At 38.7% G+C, this 17,914-nt stretch overlaps 1 protein-coding gene across 1 annotated transcript in view; it reads right to left on the reverse strand.

Annotated features, from left to right (window-relative positions):
* The window catches only part of DNAH11 (dynein axonemal heavy chain 11), a 151,916-nt gene that overhangs the window by 105,583 nt on the left and 28,419 nt on the right, over positions 1-17,914 (reverse strand). The window contains 13 exon segments of the mRNA XM_049798917.1: positions 1,405-1,599; positions 1,730-1,822; positions 4,758-4,896; positions 8,234-8,350; positions 9,137-9,178; positions 9,180-9,249; positions 9,252-9,285; positions 9,403-9,559; positions 10,392-10,552; positions 11,606-11,740; positions 14,002-14,235; positions 15,955-16,104; positions 17,715-17,841. Of these exon segments, the coding sequence (XP_049654874.1) occupies positions 1,405-1,599; positions 1,730-1,822; positions 4,758-4,896; positions 8,234-8,350; positions 9,137-9,178; positions 9,180-9,249; positions 9,252-9,285; positions 9,403-9,559; positions 10,392-10,552; positions 11,606-11,740; positions 14,002-14,235; positions 15,955-16,104; positions 17,715-17,841 (1,654 nt within the window).

Here is a 17,914-nt window from a genome sequence, read left to right on the forward strand (position 1 = left end):
GTGAGCGCCTTTCCTCTCCTGTTGTCCTTCTTATTACAGAGACACAATTATTCACAAGAGTTATATCCCCCTCTTACACTCCTATTCCCTTTAACAGGAAAAAAAATGAACCTACATCTTCTCAGCAGATTTGCCTCAGCTGAGCTGATGTTGCATCAAGCAACATTGTCTGACTTCCAGAAAATGGGAAGAGAGTTTGCCTAAATTAATGAATGCAGTTACCTCAACAAGTGAGAGCAAATCCTATTCTGCTAGACAGCCATACAGTCAAGTAGGATTGTGCCAACCCAGGAATACAGAACAGTTCTTACAATTTTGCCATCAATTTAGCAGAGTGAATGCCACACTCAGAACAGTTGTGCAGCTATGATTTCGTAAAATACAAAATCAGTCCACTGAAGTAATATGTTTCTTCCAAAGAAATAGTTCTGTAAGCAACAGAACTAAAATATCTTGGCTGCTTATGGTTTTCTGTCTTAGAAGAGATCACCCACACAGATTTTCTGAAGTCCAATAGGAACAAGTCCATGTTCCTTAGTGCTCACCTTCTGATTCACCCAGTTAGCAGGACTCAAAATACTCTATAGACAGCTGATTACAAATTTCATAATACCCCAAGGCATAGCTTACTGTCTTTCACCCTTCTGTCAGGATAATGGAACAAGATAGACTAGAGCAGAAAATCCTTTATAAATCCTGAGATCAGTCACATTTAACTGCCATGGTTACTTCAGTTTCCAATAAACCCTAATAAAGGAAAGGTGCATGCTATCACATAGAGCAGATGTGGATGTTCCTTGAAGGAGGGTGGGAATACACTTTCTTATTAGTCCAAAGAAGCACACTTTTTATTTGGTCTGTATAATAACCAGTGTTTCTAAGTTTCACCTTTTCATCCTGGCTGTAATTCAAACTAAAATTAGTGTTTAAATTTGGCTTATAGACAACCAGTTCTTATAAACATACATGCACGCATACATGTACATACATGTTTTTACTGTGTATAGCACAATGTGCATTATATTATACAGAAATACCAGAACATGCAAAAATCCACGCTGTCATATTTACATGGTTTTGCTCCCTTACTCTTCTTTCCTCCCTATAAATAATCACTAACAATTAATTTGCTACTGAGTACTAATGCTTGGTACTGTACACAAACATGTTTGTCAATGTAGACAGCTTTTCTTCAACAGGACACACATTTCCTTATGGATGTATTTTTCATACTGAGGTGTATTACTGCCGTGACAAAACGCCTTTGAAATACCAAGACATTGAGGACACCTTATCAATAGTGTAACATACTCAAAAATAACCTTCATGTCTAATACAACCCTTTTGCAATTATTTTGATTGAAACTCTTAAGGGGAGTAATTAAAAGCAATGAATTCTTTTACTTTGAGAATAAAGCTCTCTTCAGGCTGCAAGTGAAGCTCCAGGGTAGATTGTTTAACCATCTGTTCAAATTGCAGGTTCCTCTTCCTCAGAACATCCAAAGCTGGAAACGGGTCACTGATCAGACCCGTGAAAATTGGGATATCATCTGTCACTATTTTTGGCGAAATGAAGTCTCTTAAAGCTCACATAAGCACCTGGAAAAGGATGGTAAACGACATATCACAAAAGCATTAAATTCTTCTCTTTTTAGCATTCTGTTTTTATTCAAAGGCAAAACACCAGAAACAGCTCCTACTCTTAGGTGCTTTTAAGTGAAGATTTTACCCGATTGTCAGATCTGTTCCTATCTCCTCCTTTCAGTGAGCCAGCAACTACCAAAACTGACTTGATAGCACAAAGTCCCCAGTCAAAATGGTCCTGTGAAAACATTTTAACTAGTCATGTTAGCACAGGAAATAAAACAAAGTGGTAGTATTTACGAAGAAAACAAGAGGTTTACATACAGCGTAAAGTGACAATTTTTTATTCCCTTGTAGTCTTGCAGTGGCTTTAGGCCAGTGTTGAAGGTCTAGTAAAGAAAAAAATAAGAAAGGGTGAAACATGTATATTTATTTCATTTTTAGTATTCCACCACTTTGTTCCCTATTTTTAAATGGCAAAATTCGTATCATCAAATATTATTGTATTCATGGCAACTATACCTCCATGATGAAACACGGCAAGCAAAAAATTGCTGTCAAACTTCTACTATTTGACCTGATGCTAGTAATACTTTTCTGTTTCCAAGAAGAGAAGATTGGACAGATTGTCAACATATTTTGCAACCAGCTCCAACACCAAAATTAAAGGAAAAGAGAACCAGATAGGTACTCAGCCTAGAGGAAAAGCCTAGAAACATCTGGTAAGTGAAGGGCAGAGAAAAAGCCTATATCCTCCCCTAAGCCCTGCCAGTAGGAAGGCAGATATGCAATGCAGAAGGCACAACTTTTTCCGTCACACACAGGCTCCTCAATCCCTCTTCCTCCTTTTTCCAGGACTTTGTAACACTCACTTCTTCCCCTCTCCTTCCTAGGTAACACAGAAGCAGAAAGAGTAAGACTTTGAACCATTTTTGAGAGTTAAAGAATTTGAACAGCTCCTTGCGTGACTGAAGGGAGTAGCCCAACAGCCAATTTTGCAATTCGAAGAGGTCTACCATGAAATTACAGCTCCCTAAATTTAAGGCTACACCTACACTTAAAGATGTTCTTGCAGCTCATGCAGAGATCCCCAGATGGTTAATTTTGGTATAACCAGCAGTGGGACCAGCCATTACATGAGCGGCTGGCTAGGTACGTGACTAATCAGCTCCCCTCTAACCTCTGGGTTGCTGCAGCCAAGAGTGACGCAGCCACCATCTCTCTCTGTTAGCATGCACCACACCACTCATGGTGATCTAGTTTCCTTAGTGTGTGCACACTACCCCTCCCTCAATTTCAGAAATCTATCTGGGGTTGCAACTATCCTGCTGTCACCACCCAAACTGGCTACCCATCAGGTAGAGTTTGAGAACATTTGCTGCAACCACACCTATGCCAATATAAATACAGCCTAGTTGGTATTATCACCCAAGCCAAAAGAAAGAAAAAAATAAAAAAGAAAAAAACAAACCAGTAGCAAACCCACAACTTAACAATATACAATTTTTAAAGTTGACAGATGTCACTATTCCCTTCCATGACAGTGGCACTCCATAACTGTGAATCAAATGCACCAAATATACCACAAAGAAGAAAAAATAAAAAGCGATTTTCAACTTCAGAACAGTTCATCGTCAGAAAGAAAAAGCGCCATTTTTTTCTGAGGTACTAAAGATGCTGAGTATCTGCAATGAAAATGAGCCTCCACATTTTAGAAATAGTACACCTAGGCAAAGAAGTTAAACATAGAGCTGAGTAGGAAAATAGGAAATTTAGGAAAATACTGGGCTTAATGAGCTTTTGCTTAGATTTAGGTAAGGTCCGTCCCCACCCCACCCCCAATTTTTTGTTGGTTTGCTGTCTGATGGGTTGTTAAAGATCAAACTATGCATCTTTACAGCAGCCTGCTGTATGGATTGTCCGGTGTACAAGGACTTTAAGACATCCAAGCTATTTGCCATGGCATGGCGGGACCAGAAGTCACTTCCTCATGGCATATGCAATGAAAGCCCTGACAACCCTGTTCTGAAGCGGTTTTCATAGGCTAGGATCCTAGTGCCCCCAAAGGTATATTGAGAGCCCTAAAAGGCCCAACACTGGACCAATATTTTCAGAGCTCTCTGAACTGCTGTATGTTTTCTGCAGCAGCCCAGAATTTTAGTCAAAGAGATTTGATTTCTCCCATTTCCATTAAAAGTAAAACAAATAAGATAAAAATAATAAACAAACAACAACATTCCAGTTTTTGCTTCAAGCATTATTAATATTATTATTAATATTAAAATGGGAAACAATTGTACAAGTCATTTTTCTGAATTCAGAAAATGACTCCAGGACAAAGTACTCACTCAAGTTGAGGAATCCCTGTTCTAGTAAAGCAGACAATATTGCTGTCTTAAGATATTCAACATTCAAATTCATTATCTCTAGAAACGTTGCAAGAATGTGTCAGGAAAACTTTGGGGTATGTAGAGATAATTTTGAAATTATGCAGGCATGAAAATAAAGTTGCTTTTGCTTTCATAATGGCCCTGCTTGCTAAAGTTTATGGCTTAAGGTTGAAGGGTTCTCCGAGTTCTTATTCTACTAACAAAACTGAATATTAAGAATGTCTTGTGAAAAATTACACAGTTGGAAATGAGTAAACAGCATACATACAGGGAAGAAACGATAAATCTTCCAAGTTTTACAAGTTGTAGATTTTTAAGATAATTATTCCGAATATGAATTCTTTCTAGTATAATAATTAAATTATTTAGCAATGCTTTATTTCCATTTTTCAAACAGTCCTCCACTGTGTTTACTGGGGAAAGTAATTCCTACTCTGCTATAAGGTTTTTCTTTTCTCCAAAAGAGAGTTACATTTCTAATATAGGTATTACATGACAGCGCAATGTAGTTGAGTCATCCCAGGTATGAAGCAGTGATATACAAATATTTAATGCAAAATGAATGCATTACAAATGTCCCAAGATCAGAGGAAAGGGCACTTTCTTCTAAATTCATATCTGACAATTTAATAAGGATGGACATGTGATTTAAAGTGCCTTCAAAATAAAAGTGAAGATTATATACATAAAAAAACCCTATTATTATACAATGTCCAGCCACACTGGTATGGAGTATGGGTTAATCAACATGTATCAAACCCAGAAGCCCAAAGAGACCCTCACCTGTTTAGAAAGCAGCTCCCTGCAGACAGTACACAAGGTAATAAACTTCCTGGCTAACAGACATGCATAAATAAACCCTTCAGCAACCAATGTAATTTTTGAGATCAGTTCAATGTCAGGGACAACTATTGCACAGGGTCTAAGGAAAAAAACAAACCCCATAATCCAAGTACACAAATTAGTATTTAAACATGGTAAGAATAAGTCACTCAAATCGAATGAGTGATGTGTGCAAACATTTTTAAAAACAGAGCTCAAGAGAGTCACAATTAAGAGTGTCAGTCCAAGCTAAAAAGGACCTTACTTCAAAGTAAAAGGAGCTAATTAGGCACTGTTGATTGTTAGCATGCAGTAACATTGCTGTACACAAAGGAGGCAGCTGAGAAACACAGGGCTTGCGAGACAGGTACTACCAAAATTTAGAGCAGGCACAGTCTGCAGCGGCATCACTTGCCACCAACGACTGGAGGACACTGCCAGCAACTCTACAGGGTCTGGAGGTCAAGTGCAACACCCTGCCATTGCTAAAAATGCCATCATTTTTAAAAGGACTGCAATTTTTTTGAGGGCTTTAATGCTTTTATATGAAGTCATGGTTGCCTTTGGAGGTTTCACTGTTTGTTTCTTTTTTAAATGTAACTTTTAGCCCAAAATTTAGAACAAAACCACGGCCATTTTAATGATATAAATGAGAAATCTCCACTTAAAGTAATACAAAGCAATAATGCAAAGGCTAAACAATTTCCTCATTAAAAATCACTGCTTAAGTTACATAGTAGCAGAGAAGTGATCTTGAATTTTGTGTTCAGGTCAGCTACAAAGAGGCAAATTTGTCCCTCAGAGCACTTTTCTTACTACTGACAAATACAGATTTCTTTTGTTCACCATTCATATTTAAATACGACAAAATTAAGACCAGTGGTTTAGTCCAGCAGTATATTTCTGACAGAAATCAATAACATATAGTCTAGAAAAAGAGTAAGCACCCCTCTGTTAAACAATTTTTAAGTAAACTGTTTCTTAAGAAGCATTTCTTCATAAGCCCAGGCAAGGGCTGCTATATGCATTGCTGTCAATTATAAAAAATTATATGCTCTTCTAACTACCATAACTAATACCCTTCTTGCAAATAGAATAACTGCTTGCACAAGAAATATCAGACTAGTAGTATTCAATATATCTTCTCTCTCTTGTGAGATTTCATTAGGTGGCAAATACATGGAGTTAATGCTTTACCACTTACCTCCCACCTTTTCTGTGCATTATACAATGGATAAGAGCTATTACAGACATCAGCTACAGGGCTGAATTCCCGAGTCCCAAATGCAGCGGTTCATACTTTAATTCCAAAGGCTTTTCATTTTATGTGACAACCAAGTAAAGGTAACACTTCAAGCTCTATGTTGCAAGTACATTTTGAAAATTAAAAAACCCCAACAAACCAAAAAACAAAACCAAAGAAAACCATAATAGAAAGCACATCAAATAAAGCAATAATTTAACTTTACCTTTCAGTAGGGATATTTTTAATTAATATTATTTCATATCCCTTACTCTTTTCTTCCCAAATGAAAAAGAAAAGAAGGAAGAAAGCCAATAAATTAACAACAGAGACAAATCACATGCATTTTCCATCCTCTGGTAGTCCACTGAGAGGTGAAAAACCCGGTAACAACAGGGAGGGATCCCTCCTGCTCTCTTGTCAAATACCACATCTAGCTGACTGCAGAAGGCATGGCCGCCAAGGCAGCCGACTCTGTCCGAATGCAGAAAAGGTGGCAGCCACACTGCACAGACAGGGTGGATGGGGTCCCCATCGCCCTGTCCCCTCCCTTGTGCGAGGCTCCAAATTGAGCGGCTGCCCAACATTGGTCCCTCGGTGCGCACCAATCCTGCTTTGCCTTGAAGAGTCCTTAAATGGCAATTAATGAGAAGGCCTGGTAAAGCAACAGCTAAGTTGTGAAATATTTAAAAAACACTTATGGCGAAGTAGGATGCATTTCTCAGGGTCTCCCTCCAATGTTTGCTAAGACCCAACTATAGGGTCTTATTCAGCAGCACTCTTTGCAGAGGCACATGAATTCAAACCCTGACCTCCTCCTTGTAAACAGATGTTGCTTACTGCTTGTTACGAATGATTGTAATTTAGGCTCAAAGAACAAGAAAGCTAATTGCAGTGCCGCCCAGTCCTGCCATCTGAAGCAGGATGTTTAGTTGGCAAGAGGATGAGATATGCCCGAGCAAACAGCTTTCCAACTTTAGCAGATTTTGTATCTTTCTGCAGTGAAAGCATGAAGGAGTATGGTGTCAGGAATTCCACGGCTAGAGCAGAAATAATGAAATACACCAAAATCTTGATGTAGCTTTTAATACAGAAGAAAGTAGTACCTGTGTTTCAACTTGCTCACAGAAGCAACAGCGATGCCTGGTTCTGCCCTAAGTTTCTATGTTTTAAAAATCAAAGGAATTTACTGGTAAGAGAAGCAGATCCCAGATAGCACCATCTATACTTGTGCCTCCTAGACAGCCTGTCAATGCCTTGCAACTTGCCCCATTGAACTTCAATATGTTGAGAAATTAAATCACAGAATAATTTTTTTTTCTCAAGTCTTGATTAAATCACTGAAAAGTGTTAATGCAAGAGCAAGGATTTCAAGTGCCAACTCTTTCTTAAGCAAGTCCTGTACCATTTAAGTCAAAGACCATTACCACATAGTTCAAAGCACAGCTCCAACACTTTGTCGGGATAAATTGGCATCATTTTACTGCCCATCGTGCTGGAGCAACTGCTTGTGGAATTAATTCCCTCTCAGAAACACCATTTCGATACAACTCACCAAGCACAGCATGCAAAATACAGTCAGATCTTTTAAATTCAAAACTTTCTTCTTTGAACGTTAGTGTTAAGATATAAAGTATAAATATGTGCTTCAAGAAAAAGTTACTGGGCTGTCCTACAGTGTCCAAAAGCATACACCATTTTTTCTGTGAGCTACACTTCACAGCTTCTCAACAATCAGATATTCAATATCTTACTAGGTAAGAGCATGCAGCTTCATCTTCAGCTGGTAGTTATGAAACATCTACGAATGCATGCATGCCGACACCCATGGAAGAATGTGATAGACACTTATTCAAATGGCTATTTTACGAGGTAAAGCCAGCTGTGAGGATTCCCATTTACCACAAAACAACAAATGTTCTTGCACATATTTAGGTACAATCAGTGTGTTCACAGGTACCTTTAAAATTATATGTAGATTTTAAAAGGCAAGATATACATTTAATTTCCTTTGTCATTGTGGTGTACAGACACGCACAGCTTGAATACTGATTTATTTTTTTCCACATAAATTCTGAAGCAAACAAATTGCATTTCATTGCAGATCAAAGCTAGTAACATTAGGCAACATATATACTCTAAATGTAAACTTGATACACTTGTATACCATAAAAATACACTATAGCATACTTGCCTGAACAGAGCTTTGAAGTTTTCAGGTAGTTCTGCCCAACCTGCATATCCTGGCTTTATGGTAATAAGTGTTCCAACTGATGACTTCAGGGTAATGTTTTCACCAAGGAATAAAAATCTGTTATAAGATAACATGAACATTTTTACAGTTGGATTAGATGTCAACAACTGCATCATACAAAGCCAGACATCATGGGACAGGTGACAAAGGTGCATCTGGGCTTGGATCCAGTCTCGCATGATGGCGAAAAGCAAATGTCTAGGAAAGTTTATTAGAGCTGAGCAAACAGACATTTCCCTGGTAGGCACCAGCTTTTAGTAATCTCTGGCTCCTCTGGCCAGCACTGAATTTGGAAGGAAAAGACTGGACTGTTAGAGCAACAAAGAGTGCATATGGCTGAAGCATGTCTATAGGAGGAATTAATTTTTAAAGCATGTAGAAATAAAAGACATTGATAGGGATGTGGTGGGTTTGAGAAGGCCAGGAGGCAGCGTCAAGTAAAGCAAGCAGAGAAGGGAGAACATGGTACACTGGAAACACAAGGCCAGCCTCAAAAACACCAGGAAACACTGGAAATCCTGAGACTTCTTGCAAGGTTGAACCCCACCAAACTTCTCACCCATACGATGCAATGATTACACATGGTGTGACTTGAACAGGACCAGAGCTTCAACAGCAGAGCTTTAATTGGATTCCTGTACAGCCAGGAGTTCACTCACATTTGTTGCTACATTTTGAAGAGAAAGTTATTTTAAGGTAGTATATTATATTACATGGGTGATTTAAGGTTACCTTCTACTCCGTCACCATAATCACAAAGGGTTTCGGAGGAACTCTGGAAAAAGATTTTACTGGTTCAGTATTTATAGATGGCAAAGGACAATAAAGAAGCACTGCTAAAACACTGAGTTGTTTTTCTTGTTCTTAATTGCAATATGAATAGTCTATTTGTACTGCCACCACTGATAGAACTTCTACCGAGATGCGATTGAATTCATCAAAGCATCCCCAAGTTCTGTCTGGACCAAACCTTTATAGATAATCCCTATAGACTAAAATCAAAAGTGAAAGATTTAACATCTTTTTCTTGAAAGCAACAATTTCCAATGTACTTCATATGAAAAAGAAACTAAACAACAATTTCTGTACTGCTTAGCAGAACATCTCACCTTGTAATCCATCTGCTCAGAACAGCTGAAGACATACACCATCATAGCAAGGGCACAGCCTAGATCTTTGGTGGTCTCTGTTTTACCTATGCTGGCTGGTCCTGCAGGAACACTGCCCCTTGTTAGGTGGAGAGACTGGATTAGAGTAATGTAACACCTTACCGTAGTAAGGAAAGCGATAGCATTGCAGGGAACATCTCCAGTGTTGGGAGGTTTGGTTGTTTGGGGTTTTTTTCCCCACACCTTGTTTCATGGGTGATTTATTCTGAGCCCACTTTCTCATTGTAATTTAATGTCCTAAACCACAAATGTACCTCTTTCGTATTCACGTAAAGTCATGGTGTGGCACTACTTGGAAAATGCTTATTTTAGATAAGAAAACCAACCACATCAACATTTTTTAGCAGGAAGGAATATCCTATCAGTGGTCACACAGGACAAGAAACAGGAGGCTGTAGTTGTTGCTGCTTTTCCTATTTCAAAGACTTGAGCCTCAGAATTGTCCCCCAAATGAGGGTCATAAGCACTAAGCCAGCCAGGATTGCTGGATCCATCTTTCCGGATCACAAATTTTGACAAGAAATTCCATTCTGGAGCCAAACCATGTCCAGAAAAAAGCTTCATCTTATACGGTGTGGAAAAAAAGTGGTTTGGACTTTAAACACACACAAACAAATATCCTTTTGCTGAAAATGCCTGATTAACCTTGGTATAAATCCACTCATATTCTTCTTCAGACTAGACATTAAATATATACATTAAGTTATGTGAGAAATATTTCAGTTATTTTTAAAAGTAATGGACATTAAAATCATACTATTACTTAAGCATGCACACCTACATGCACACGCATGCTCAAAGATATTGTGTCTTAAGAACCTTATAAAATACATATGAGGTATGAAAGAACACTGAACTTCTAAGAAATATTTAACTTTTTACTCAGTGAAACAGGTAAATCAGACATTGTTGTTAGTAACAGTCATTACCTGTCAGTCAAAGGTGTAATAACTAGCCGAGGGGTATTTCCCAAGTACTCATAAAAGTACTGAAACTGAGCATCGCAAATGTTGGCAAAACCGTGTTTCTGGGCGTCATCTCATCTATGGTGTAGCTGTGACAGCCAAGCAAAAGCTCAGGAACTGGTGACCTAAAAAGCCATTGCAGAGGCATTATGCCATGTAAGAGCTCTTCAGAGGAAAGAAATGAGACCCATCACAAAGCTACAGCTGTCATCAGTAGGTGTCACACATCATTCCTAGCCATTTATGAATAACTACTACAACCAATTATAAAGGATTAGATGCACCTTGAGGCATTTGTGCTTTTATACAGATGCAAGTGCAATATAAGATCTTTTTAATAGAGCTATTACATCAGAACACTTTGCCACTTCTTAAGCCAAGACCTTTCCTTACAAACAATGCAGTCTGTGCATGGGAGCAGACATTGCTTTGACCAGAAGGAGTTTCATTTTACTCCTCAAACTTTGTTTCTTCTTGTCTTAATGCCATCTTAGAAACCCATTTTATTTCTGAGGCTCAGGAGGTCAGAAAGAAAATGAGAATTCTTTCCTATTTCAATACCCATCCAGTGAAATGTTTAATGCATTCAAACCAGCAGCATGGGTCAGCCACCTTAGCTCTACCTGAACAAAGTTATACATAGGGCGAGCACCTTGTTTTAACTTAACACTCAAAACTGTAATTGCATACACTTAGGAAGAGTCACCACAGGAGTGCCTTGCTCTAGAGATGCACGTGTGCCCCTAAAAGGAGAGCAAAACACACCATGAACAATTGAAGATGGAATAACTAAAAGCAGAAAAAACAAAGACATTTGGAAAAACCACTCAAATCACCCAAGGATTGTCTGCACTCAGTTTTGTGATCTGAAATTTAAAGGAAATATCTTGCTGCTCACAGAAAACCTACTGAAAGTTTGAACGGTTCCCAGAAGTAGGCTAAAAGTTGACACCTGACTTTTATTCAGGAAAATTTTGAATTCAGAAGGCAGTAGGCTGTAAAAATGCAGGCATAGTATACAGGTCTGAGACAGGCTGTCTCCATGATTATACCTACTCCACCTCCACCATCCTGGTGCCCACATGCAGATCCAGACCCAAACTTGGCTTAAGTACTACTAATTCCTGTCAAAACCACTAAAACTGCGCTTGTAAAATATAGCTGATCCAAATACATACTTTCTGAGCTACAAGGCTTGCTACAACATCTCTAGCATGAAGATCTATGGTGCAAATGGTCATTGTGATTTTCTGCCGACCACCTGAAAAAAGTTCTTCAAGCAGCATGGTAATAAAAGCATTTAGCTGAGTGACCTTAGAAGATTTAGGTAACTCTCTGAGACCAGATGGATCCCAGTACCATCTACCATTACTGCTACAAGACATTAGTTCTGCCTACATCATTAAATCAATCGCCACAAAACCTGGCTTGTATGTACAAATTTGCTGATATTAAACATGAAATGAAGAAACCCTGGTTTAAACAGACATTTGAACCACCTCCAAAACAATGACAATCCCAATGAGCAGAAATACTGAAGATGGTCAGCTAGGCTGGGTAGGAGGAATGGATGGGTAAGATGTGCATGAAGCTGAATTTTAAATTTTGTGGTTACAATCTCCACAGAGATATGCAGCAGACTCTGCAAAAATTGTACTAATTGCATGAGAAGATTTATTGGCAAACTGTCTGAAAACAGACTTTAGGCAAGATCAGTGATGTTTTAAAAATAGGCAAAGCAATGAAAAGAAGATCACAAAGTATGATATGAATGATTATACAGAGCTACATAGTGAAAGACCCAATGGAATTTTTCACGTTTCATATTAACAGGCAAGAAAAACATACACAGCTACTGCATGTAATTCTAAGGAAGCAAATGTAACCTTATTAGAAAGATATAACTTATTTGCTAGCTGGTGTGAGACAGAACCGTGCTTGTACACATTTTACAATTCTGGTTTAAAATGGACAGTGAATTAGTGAGACCTTAAATGCTACACTTTTTGTATATTATATAAAAATAATACAGAAACAGCTATTGGTGTTGTTTTTACTGAGACACAGTTAAAGGCCCAGAAGTTAACTCCGTGCAAGCAAATTGTTTGAGGATCACAGTCTAAAGCCCTAACAGATTTTGAAAATGCTTACAAAAATAAAACCAGAAGGTTTTTTCACAGGGCTCCCTATGTTTTCTGTCATACCATAAAGGAGATATCAGTAGCAACATTGTGAATGAAATAGTCTAGCATCCTGAAATACTTCTGGCATCTTCCTTTAAACACACCCAAAGCTCCACTTCTTTATGGCAGTGAGCTACCATCTGCAGAGAGGTTCAGAAGATCTTTCCTAGTCCACTCTTTTTACAGCAGAACCATTCCAAAGTCCCCACCACAGGCCCGGGAAGCAGCAACAGTATGAGACAGTGCTCGCTGCTCTACTTGCAAAGTGACCACAGAAACATGGCTTGCCTGGACCACATAGAGGTTCATCGTGGATCTGTCTCCGCCCTTCACAGAAACTAGCAGAGATTGATTTAAAAAAAAACCCGAAGGGAACATAAAAAACAAGTGCAGGAGAAGGATATCCTGGGAACATATGCCATAATTTGCCACAGACACAGCAGCCAGAATTTACTAAACAAAAAAGAACCAAGACAACAAAACCAAACTCCCAAAACTACACTACCTATTTTATCATTATATTTAATAGCCATGACTGAAATTTGGCTAACCCTTCACTTGACCTTTTCATATACTTCTGTCATTCTGTAGCCAAAGATTCCATACTTTAAACTGTACACTGTGTGAAAGTATTTCTTTTGTTTAAAGTCTGCTACCTAATAGCTTCAGGTAGTGCCTATTAGCTCTTGTATTATGAGAAACAGCAAAGAAAGATTAATCTTTATCCACCTTCTCTATTAGAGGAATAATTTTAGACATCTCTATCAGATTTCCTCCCCCTTAAAAGTCTCTTTCATATTTCATATTCCCTTTGGCAGATTTTCTAGGTTGGAAAAGGAAATCAAAACTACTTCAGATTTTCACAGAGAGAAGAAATACTTGCACCAGGACAAAAACATTCAAAATAAGCTGGAGGTAAACAAGGGCAAAACAAAACAAAACAAAAAAATCAAACTGCAGAAGGTACCCTTCTGAAGCGGGACTAAAACTAATAATATTGTAAGTAAACTGTTTGGTTTGACACAAATAAAACCAACAGTTTTGACTTCTTTACACACACACATGTGTTTAGTATTTGTATATGTACTGGTTGCATACTCGGTTCTTGTCACACCAGCATGGCTGATGTTCAGCAGCATCTTTGCTTTTACCTTTCATCTCCGTTCAGAATAATCCTACAGAAACCCCAGTAATTAAGACATGATAACAATGCCCATGAGATAACAGAAATGGAAGCAAAAGGTGCATTTCTTTTTTTCTGTAGGTGTTAATAGCAGTTCATTTACTACAGGACTGAAATGACTAGATATGCCACTCCTCTCTTTTCATGAGACCATTTTCACACTGTATTTATTTTTTCACTGCATTAAACAAAAAGATGATGTTCACACTTGCTTCTTGTGGCAATCCTTCAAGGCTGATGCCAAGCCCTCTTCCAGCCTACTGAATGCCATTTCAACATCTGAAACCCACCAGATTTGTGAACCTGTAAGTGCAACCTGGGCTGCATAGTCAAAACCCCACTGTTCTCTCTGCTTCTCTTCATAGGCCGGTATTGCCTCCATGATGTAGAGGTGCACTGTTTTGTGTAGTGTTTCCTCACGGTGTTGCCACCAAGACTCTACCTTTTGAAGAACCCCCTCCCCAAACATGCATACATTTATGCACGTAACATAAATGGTACATTTTATACTACCAGTATAGGAAGCTTATCTCAATCTTTATAAAGGATTTTCTTTACATCAACATTCTTTGCAAATTTGAAATGAGAGTGGGGGTTTTTTTGTTCCATTTTCTCTCTCCCACTGCCTCTTCAGAAGGGTTTAGCTCTGTCCGGGTTTCAGCTGGGAGAGAGTTAACTGTCTTCCTAGTAACTGGTACAGTGCTATGTTTTGGGTTCAGCATGTGAAAAATGTTGATAACACAGTGATGTTTTCAGTTGGTGCTAAGTAGTGTTTAGACTAAAGTCAAGGATTTTTCAGCTTCTCATGCCCAGCCAGGGCACAAGAAGTTGGCACAGGACACAACCAGGGCACCTGACCCAAACTGGCCAACGGTGTATTCCATACCATGGGACGTCCCATCTAGTATAGGAACCGGGAAGTGGGGGGGGGGGGGGGGGGGGGCAGGGAATCGCCACTCGGGGACTGGCTGGGTGTCGGTCGGTAGGTGGTGAGCAATTACCCTGCGCATCATTTGTACATTCCAATCCTTTTATTACTGCTGTTGTCATATTATTAGTGTTATCATTATCATTATTAGTTTCTTCTTTTCTGTTCTATTAAACCGTTCTTATCTCAACCCAGGAGTTTTACTTCTTTTTCCCAATTTTCTCCCCCATCCCACTGGATGGGGGGGAGTGAGTGTGTGGCTGCGTGGTGCTTAGTTGCTGGCTCGGGTTAAACCACAACAAGATCACCGGAGCCCTTCCCAATTACTGAGATACCAGACGTTGTTTTGTTTTACATATCCACTTGACTTGAACACAGGCAAGTGTGTTAGAGCTCCAGATATGAAAGTCTGAAGTTTTTCTGGTCACAGACACAGAGTAAACACAGACAATACAGTCTTTCCTATGTCTCTATGCACTCAAACGGAGCTGATCTTGGAGAAACTGTCTCTAAGAGGCAAGCTGCATATATTTGTCCATTCAGTCTGGGGCCTCCCCGCTGAGACAATCAATCATTAGAACCACATGTAACATTGATTTTATGCAATGTGAATGCTTATCCATTCAGCACTGTTCTGAGAACAATAAGTTATTGTCTCAGAAGCTGCTGATCTGTTCTTTCTGACCTACCACTACTCAGTTAGCACACGTACTGGCTGGCCAATTAGCAAATATGAGGCTCAAAACCAGATAAAACCCTGTTCAGCTGATAGGGGACACAGGAGAGAGCTGGAGGTCTGGAGAGGTGTGTGCTAAAGGATAAGTGAGGAGGGGATCTGAAAGTATAATGGAAGATGAAATAAAAAGGCAGAAGAAGAGAGAAAGTATGAGAAATGCAACATTCAACCACAGGCTTCATCAATTCTGTGGCTTTTAGTACTTTTTTTTTTCTTTTTTTTCATTGCTCCTAAACACTTAGCTCTCTATTCTTAAAAAAAAACCCAAAACTTACATACAAGGAGCACCTAGACAATTTGTTAAATTATTAGTTTATTACACAGTTTTGGGCCACAAAATATTTTAGAATTTGGAAAAAATACTTGTAAGGGTTTTTTTATTTTTTTCTAGATTTACTTTTTTTAAAGCAGCATTTCATGCCGTTGAAAGTGTCTACTTAATCTATATCCCATAGAGGGCAAGATCTGTAAAGGAAATTTCACATAACTCAACATACCTGACCACTGCATCCACACCCTTCATAGAATGGAACATACTCCTTTTCTCTGCTGAACATCCCAAGGGCAGTATTTACAGATTCCTCTATATTCTCTTGAAATGTAAGATCATCAATATTGTCTAAAAGTTTGTTAGGATAATGGGCCACCTGCATCCAAAAAGTACCAGGCATAAGGAAACCATTTACCTTAGATTTGTGTCAATCACACTACTTTAATGCATATTTCGTTTAGAGTGGATGGGATGACTACCATCCTAAATTTTGCTCTACACAGTAAGATTTTGTGGTTCAGCAAAATTTAACAGTTCTTAGCAACTAACTGGAAAACATGAAATCCTTGCACTTATCTTACAATTGTGTTTCTTATTCTAATGCTTTCAGCACATAGTGCTTCAATTGATCTTAGCAAGTAAGATGCACTGAATGACCAGGTGATTAATGAACGTTTCATTCTTAAGTTTTAAAGACAATTACAAAAATTAAAAACATTTTTTTCCATAGTATTAGAACACTTGTGCCAACTGAACAAATAAGAGTAGTACTTCCCTGGTGGCACAGGCTGACAAGGTAACGCTATCTGATTGTCTATAGCATGATCACTACACAGGAGGTTTTTATGGGAAAATCTGAGGTTAGTTACATTATTGTCAGACATCAGAAGAATCTGAAGGACAAAGGTAGCTCAGTATAAAACTGAGAGGTCTTGAAATTATTAATTATGGCTAGTGCATATTTCACAAATTGTTGATTCAGGTCTCAATGCCTTGTGTAATTACGCACCTCTCCAAGGACCATGGAGTTTGAAGATTACTGTCTACGCACCAGCATGCTCTATGCCTGGTAACTAGAACAGAAGATTTATTTAGTTGCTTTTCTTATATATGGTGCAGAGCAATGAGTGAATGAAACAAGTCACTGAGACTTAGTTACATACAGAAGCTACGAGACTCTGTCACCATGTTTGAAAAGGCTCAGTGTTCAAGCCTCACATGCCCTTCATCCTCTTGGAAAGCATCAGTTCTTCTGTTACATGTCACATTGCATCCGAAAAGGCTTTACCTGAGACACACCAATAACTAGCACTCAAAGAATTAATGGCCACAGCTGGATAGTCACTGAGGCCAGGAGTATCATCTGGCACATAGATAACATAGTACAAAGCTTCTGAAATACATCAAAGTCCCTGTGTTTTTATATAAATTGGTCTCAAAGCGTCACAAAACCTAGCAGATTATTGTTCAAGGTAGGAAAACAGAAGGATAGCTACAAAAAACATTCCTCGTACAATGGTCAGCAGCTCAGGCAGTAACAGCCTAACAGAGACCATAGATCTTTCAGTCTTACTTATCATCACTATGCATAGCATGCCTGAAATTAGATCAATCCGTGCTAGAAGGAGAATAGATTTTATGATCTCACTGACTTTTTCCATTTTCAATTCCTGCAAACCTACAAACCAAAAATCCAAATAAATGCAAACTGCACATGGCTAAATTTCCAGCAAGAGACAGCACAAGATTTGTAACGCTCCTCCTCAGAATGATGGTTTCAGCTTTCCTTGCTGAACACCTTGTACTTGCCCTAGCTGGGGGGAAAATGTTTACTACCTTCCTTACACAAAGTGATCGTATTTGTAAAGTAAATTAACACTCAGAAACAAAGGCGTAGTTCTACAATACTATCTCCTCACATGGTTAGCTGGAAAACTTGCCTTTCTGTAGACAAAATGGAGTACAGTAAGATGCAAGGAGGTTCACCTGTTTTGGCTGTGTTCCTTTTGAACGAACATCTAGCAAGTCTGCTGAAGAAGCAAAATAGAAGCATGGAAAAACTATGTGCTTGGTTTCTAAAAATAAAGCCAGAGCTTTTTCACAAAGAGAAAATCTGAAAATAAGACAGAGATTTTAACGATACGTGCTTTTAATCACCCTAAAGCCAAGAATTCCCTCCCAGTTAA

Source organism: Accipiter gentilis, chromosome 4 (assembly GCF_929443795.1).
Source record: "Accipiter gentilis chromosome 4, bAccGen1.1, whole genome shotgun sequence".
NCBI lineage: Eukaryota > Metazoa > Chordata > Aves > Accipitriformes > Accipitridae > Astur > Astur gentilis.